Genomic DNA, 7155 nt, shown 5'->3' with positions numbered 1-7155 from the left:
TTGCTAGCAATGTTTTTTGTTCTTATTCATATTGAGAAAAGATATATTCCCTAATCGACCAGGCAGGTGATCGAACATCATGATGTACGTGTGCGATATATGTACTACTGATAAAAGAATATGATTGTATATGGCTTATGATCAATGTTATAATTTCAAAGAACCATTCAAATGTGGTCAAAATAGGAGTGTATCTTATAACAAAAGCTATGTTGAAATGACACGATGAACGAGTACAAAGCATGAACATGATATCTTAACTACTGATAGTATAACTTATGATATATAATTTCAATATATAATATATTCGTGTTTTCTCAAAGACTAGTATGGAGAGAGGCCGATGATACCTACTGAGTACTTTGTGTACTCATCCTTTCAGTTGTTGTCTTCTTTCCTAGAGTCTGAACATAAGAGCTACCCACGACGACACCACAAGTTAGGAGCTGCCTCTTCATCGTTGTTGAGCCCCGACATTGACATCCAGTAGAGGGTAGGGGTTTATTGTATTCTCTTGCATTTCTGAGTCATATTCACTAATAAGTAGACATCCCACAAAGCAAAGATTGATTTGACTAAAGGAGCAGCTAAGAAAAACAGGCACAGAATTCAAAATAGGACTGATTTGACTAACGGTTCTGTGCTTCTAATATAGACACAATTCATAATATAATGGCAAGATTGAAACAAGTTGCAGTTCCAGTTCACACTTATGATACAAAATGACAAGGCTGAAAAGAAGGTTATTGAAGTGCACCTGAACATGTATAATATGTTAATTATTGGAAAATGAAGCAATATTTGAGCAAGACAAGAAAGGAACTTAATCTTTGTCTACGAAATAAATAATTCAAATGAAGTCAAATAACTTGCATATAATCAATCAGTAGTTCCATGATCAAGTAATGTATCAATTTCATACAACAAACATGACAAGGAAGAGAACACTTCACACGATGTGTCACGGTTGGTCCTAAAATTAGTTTCCATAGCAAAGAAGAAAAATCATAGTTTATCGTAATCTTACTGATTAGTAGAACTGTTACACTAACAATGAAAGAAGCACTGGGATGTTTACAAAAGCCAATAGAAGAAAAACCTCAATAATCTGTCAATTCGCTCCAAAAGAGGCTCCCGAGAGTCATACGTATCATTGTATGATCTAGCAGCCAAGGAAAAGGTCACACTGGAACTCAGATAGTTAGACCTTTGATGTAAATTGAAAGTTATGTCACTGAAAGACACGTTACAGAACCATCTGCAAATTGGGTAGAACAGTAAGAGGGATAAATTGATAATGCATATACTCTCTCAAGTGTCAACATAATCCACAGTAACAAAAAGCACGTAGAAGCATTCATAACTTGTTTGGCCAAGACATTGAAAGATGAAAAGTGCTTATTTTTCAATAAAAGCACTTCTTATAGTTTTACTATAAATAAGTGTTTCGAATAGTAGCAGAAATTTTGTTTCAGTTTGAAGCATCAGCAGAAAAGTGTAGCTTCTCCTAAAAATAAGTACTTTTGAATTTCTTTTATGACAAGAATATCCATATCAAAAATAATTGACAACTATATGCATATCCTTTTTCGTAGTTTGATAGTTAAAACACTTCGACAATATTAGCCAATCACAAATTGCTACTCTCCCGAAGCACTTTTTTTTATGACCATGGTGTCCGGACAGGCTTTCGCTCACCTTGACTAGTTCCACAGGATACCAGTCACCTCCCACCAGCATCAGGTACCAGGTAACTTTATCTACCAAGGCTAGGACAGATGACAAGAATCACCTGGTGCTTTGTCTCCGCTGAGATTTGAACCTAAGACCTCATGGCTCTCAACCAATTCATTCACCACACTTTGGGTACCTCCCAAGGCAATTCATTGAAAAGCACTTTTGGTAAGAAAAACTTCTCAAAATAAGCTGAAAACTGCTGGAGGCCTTGGCTTCGTTGACATAACCGATTGGAATAGAACTGCTATTAGTGAACATTTCTGGAATCTGTGCTTGAAAAAGGACATGCTATGCTGAAAACTGCTGGAGGCCTTGGCTTCGTTGACATTACTGATTGGAATAGAACAGCTATTAGTGAACATTTCTGGAATCTGTGCTTGAAAAAGGACATGCTATGGATCCAACTGGTCCATGTGTACTACATCAAAGGTGGAAGTGTTTGGGATCTTAATAATAGTCGAGCATCATGCACTATTAAGGAGATTCTCAATGCCAAAAGAACATTGGAAATAGCTGGCTACAAGAAGCAGGATGTCACCCTCAGAACTAAATTCAGCACAAAGGTGGTCTATTGCAAATTGGGAGGTGACTATACAAAGGTAGAATGGAGGAAATTACCATGTAACAACCATGGAGCCCCTAGGGAGAAGTTTATACTGTATTTGGCTCTGTGGAAAAGGTTGCTGAGTGCTGACTAGAGACAGATTAGCAAAATGGAGTCCTAGACATGACCTGTCTTGTTCCCTTTGCACTAACAATGATGAGAGTCTAGATCATTTTTTCTTCAAATGCCATTACTCATCTACTATCTGGGACAGAATTCTCTAATGGCTAGGACTCAAAGATCATCTCTGGAATGGAAGGATAAAGTGATGTGGGCTATTGCTCATGCCAAAGGCAACTCAGTGCAAGCTGCGCTTTACAGATTATCCATAACATGTTGTCTTTACTTGGTGTGGCACGAGAGGAACTTGAGACTGTATCAGATGAGAAGTAGAAGCCCTGAAATACTCATAAGACTGGCTGCTCAAGCAACTCACTGCAAGGGGTCTCTATTTGATCGTCTGCATTCTAGGCTACCCATGCTTAATTACTATCCTTAGGCTGATGTTTACGAGATAGGGTTCTTGATGTAATTTTGCTTTTTTCGATCAGTGTTTGAAGCTTGTTTGACACTGTGGGATACTTTGTACCTATTTGCTGCTTTAGTAATTTATACAGTTAGTTACCCAAAAAAAAAAAAACTGAATTTGACAGCTTGACCAAACATTAAGTCAGGAAATTGGAAAATTATGTTCATACTACTACATCAAAGGTGATCATATTACATATATGTAATCTTGATATCATAACAAGGAGATGCCATATATTAGAATCATCTAGTTATACAAGTAGAACTGAAAACATTTTGCAGGTTGCATGCATCTATAACCTAGTAAAAGTATCTTCCAACAGTTGCAGTTTATTCTATCAATAGACACCTAAATTTAAGCAACTTGGCAATTAGAAACGTGCAGGAGAAATTAAAGGTACTGAAAAGCATAAATTGATTACCAAACTGCCATAATCATCAAAAAGGGCTGCAGAGAATGTCCTGATTTCTGCGTCAACCACCATATCATCTAGACCACTAGCCATATCTCGATCAGCAAGCTTCAACGCAAGCCTCTTTGGAGGCTTCTTGAAGCCACTGCGAACAATGAAATGTCCGAAATCATCTCCAATAACCCATAAACTAAAGGGCTTCTTCGAGAATTTGGCATCATATATATCCCAAATGCTTTGTTCCGAAAACTGACCACCAGCAACCATATCACTGCGGGTGCATCTTAAGGAACCAAAATTAGATTCATTTGGTACTCCTTTGCAGGTTATACAACCCATGGAAACAAAGCCTGGAGGAGGCTGAGGCATCCAAAAAATGTACTATCAGCCTATGATGCATTGTGCTTCATGATTCTGATCACCAAAAAATACCATTCCTTGAGAAATAATAGGGCACCATATAGACAATTTCTTTCTAGAGAATCCCCTTCACCTCCCTAAACTATTTATTTCTACATATTTCATTTTCTTCAGAATTAACTTGTTTTAAAACAAAAAGAGGTAAAAGCTTATTAATAAGGTACAAAGAAGGTACAGGAAAATACAAAGGAAAACATCCCTGAAAACACACCCTACAACCCTCCTAACAAATACAAGAGATCCAAAAACTGATACAGATCCACCAAAGAACTGCATTTACACCTGCCCCCAAGGCCTAGCTCAAGTGGCAAAAGGTGGAGGATTTGTGGCTTAGGTCGCAGGTTCAATCCCCAAACCATGCAAAGCGAAACCCGGTATTTAAGTGGAGAAGGGTAGAGGGGCGGGTCCATTATCCACCGAGTTTAGAAGGTTGTGATTGGTCCAAAGGGCGGGTCATAGACGGATTTCTCGGATATCAAAAAAAAAAAAGAACTGCATTTACGCCAAACATTATAGATTATGAATACATCTATTCTTAACTCTGGAGATGTGATCCCTATGCCCTTCAAAGCAAGCTTTGGTCCTTTCCAACCATAAAGTCCAAAATATGCACAATGGAGTGGTCCTCCATATCTGCTTCAGCTTTCTGGATATTCTTTGGGATTGCAGCTCTACAAACAAACTCTTTGACGTCTGTGACATCACTTTGCCACCAGATGTTTAAGAAAAAATCCCAGCATTGTCTAGATACTCAGCAATGGAGCAAATTGTTCAGGATTGTCTAGATACTCTTCACAATTAAATTGATGTATAGATTCCTTGGTTCACAAAGTTGCAAGAGAAAAGAGTGACATATAACAAATCCTTCTATAGCTCTCATAAATCCCCCAGATTACAAAATTAATGCGACTTAGAAATCTCATTTCCCACGGAATGTGATAGAATATTTAAATCACTTTGGTTCGGGGAAACCAGAAGCATTGTTCACTAGAGGTAGACTTCTTTAGTATCATGAATTTACACTAAAAACCCTATTAAAACTTAAAAGTATTCATTTTTTAGGTTACCATAAACGTGAAAGGCCTAACAAAGTAGAGTTACTTATAAAGGATAATTGTAATTGTATTTCAACAAGTTGAGCTGAAATTAGAAAAAATTGCATCATCATTGTACAAGATAAGGATAAAATTTTCATTGCTATCAAGGTAATGGCACTCCAAATAGCTAATTTATCATTCTTGAAGTTGATTAGCAGGTCCAAGTGTGTCACAGAGAAAGTTGATAAGACTGAAGCAACCAAATTACAGCAGTTATAACAATTGAAGCTTTGTATTAAAATGATTCTTGGGAGGAAAGAAAACTATAGTTTTAAATCCTGGAACAATTTTATTAAGATTCTCGCGACAAAACAGACTCCTCGTCATAGCTATCCACTTTATGCTACAAGCTATTATGAGGTATAAGTTTCAATAAATTCCAGAAGGATGAAAAGTTTACGTGACAAAAAGAACCAGACCTCTCTTGACGCCAGCAATTCAACTACTACCAACTTCAGACGGTGTCTTGGCCACAATTGACAATGCGTGTAGTCCATTCTGCAACTCATCTTGCAGTAAACCATAAATCATCCTATGCCTCTTAACCAAACTCTTGCCTTCAAATTCCTCAGACACCACTTTTAAATTAAAGTGTGTCTCTCCATCACTACCTCTAATCCCCGCGTGTCCTGCGTGCTGATAAGATATATCTTCAACTTCTAGTTCAACAGGCCTAAGTTCCTTCTCCAATTTCTCCTTGATTCTCATCCCTCTACTCCTCAAAACACCATCATCACTAGCACCAACAGTTGCATTGTTTCCATTAACTTCAGGACTGGCTATAGACTCAACATTTCCATTACCATTAACATCGTGAGACTCAGTCGACGAGGCATTCGATATTTCACTCTGGCCTAAATTAGCACCTTTCTCAGCTTCAACATACAACTGAAGTGCCTTTTTCTGCATTAACTTCAACATATTCAAAAACCCATTATTCCTAGAAGGAGTTAAGCTTTGTTGCAACCCTAAAAGTACAGCAAAATCAGGGGAAACTTTTAAAATCTCTTCTACAGGTCTTCCAGAAAGTCCCTGAACTAACAGAGCAGCAAGACCTTTAGTAAGTACCGAATCAGAATCAGCCTCAAATACAACATTTTTCTCAGAATCAAAATACGCCCTAACCCAAACCTGTGAAACACAACCCTGAACCTTATTTTCACTAGTCTTGTACTGGGTATCAAGTGGTTTTAAATTCTTGCCGTAAAACAACAGTTGCTCGTATTTAGCCTTTGGTAGTTCAACTGCTTGAAAAAGCTTGACGATTTCTTGAAGCTTCGGCGGAAGCTCTTCAATGGGTTGGAGAGATGAAGAAGAGGATTCTGAAGCTGCACCTGCTCCTGCTGCTGCTGGGGTTGCAGAAACAGATTTTGTTGAAATTCTTTCAATGGTAATGGATCTAAAGAAGGTTAATTTAGAGGGTGTTGAGTATAAAAAAGAGGATTTTGAGGTTTTGGGGTATGGTGAATTAGGGTGATGAAGGAGAGGATGAGGAATTTTGGTGGAAATCGACATGGATGGAAGATGATGGAGCAAAGGAAGTAGAGAAAATGGTGAGTTTGATGTTGAGAAGATTCGAGAGAAAAGGGAACCAACCTCGCTAGGCATAATCCTACATTTTCAACCAATCAAAACATTAGTGGGTATTTATATTCTTAGTTATGGTTTTCTTTTATTTATTTTTTTCATCACATATTTATTCATGTAAAACTATTGAAATTATTTATTACCTTAATAGTGTTCTCAAAAGAAATTAAAGTTTCAACTCATGAGAAAAAACTTTTAGGTTTAATATTTGTCTGATTTTCTTGAAGTATATGATAAATTAAAACCTCCGTTTCATTTTATGTGGCACTTTTTGAATTTCGAGATTCAAACAAATCTATCTTTGACCGTAAGTTTTTCATAAATCTTTTAAACATTTCGAATTGTCAATTATTATAACTTATAGTACTTCTTACGTAATTTACAAATATATAAATTTCAATTCTAAAAATTTGAAGATTTCGTGCGTAAATTTCTGATCAAACTTAAACTGTTTGACTCTCAAAAAAGAAAAATGCCCACATAAATTGGGACATAGGGAGTAATAAAAATATCATAAAATCTACCTTTTATTAAATGGAAAAGGGTAAAAAATACTCTCAAAATTATTAGAAATGGACCGAAAATTTTTACTATATATAAGGTACAACTAGTACAAGTTATATGAGGATATTAATTTATCGGAAAAGGGTCAAAAACTTCAACTATTCGAAATAGATCAAATATACCCTTTAACTATTTTTGGGCTCAAAACTACCCCTGTTGTCTAACTATTGGATCACTTCTACCCTTCCTTTTAATAGACTAATAT

General features: G+C 36.6%; 1 protein-coding gene across 2 annotated transcripts; it reads right to left on the bottom strand.

Moving 5' to 3' along the window:
• Positions 1-384: 384 nt before the first annotated feature.
• On the bottom strand, positions 385-6429 carry LOC125809758 (sufE-like protein 1, chloroplastic/mitochondrial). Of its 2 annotated transcripts, none has more exons than XM_049489358.1 (2): positions 5219-6429; positions 385-513 (listed from the first exon to the last, which is right to left on the bottom strand). In XM_049489358.1, exon 1 carries the CDS (start codon positions 6405-6407, stop codon positions 5238-5240), a length of 1170 nt encoding a protein of 389 aa, XP_049345315.1. In that variant the 5' UTR covers positions 6408-6429; the 3' UTR covers positions 385-513; positions 5219-5237. The 2 variants fall into 2 exon arrangements, with proteins under 2 accessions (XP_049345315.1, XP_049345322.1); XM_049489365.1 differs by having other exon boundaries at positions 395-536.
• Positions 6430-7155: the final 726 nt, after the last annotated feature.

This window comes from Solanum verrucosum, unplaced genomic scaffold, assembly GCF_900185275.1.
Source record: "Solanum verrucosum unplaced genomic scaffold, falcon-dt-bn FXZP01000276.1, whole genome shotgun sequence".
NCBI classification, from domain to species: domain Eukaryota; kingdom Viridiplantae; phylum Streptophyta; class Magnoliopsida; order Solanales; family Solanaceae; genus Solanum; species Solanum verrucosum.
Note: the sequence above shows the minus strand (reverse complement) of the source record. Positions and strands in the feature narration are given on the sequence as shown.

Coding starts and splice junctions, on each gene's coding strand:
- LOC125809758 (XM_049489358.1), bottom strand. CDS start 6,407: ATGCCTAGCGAGGTTGGTTCCCTTTTCTCTCGAATCTTCTCAACATCA.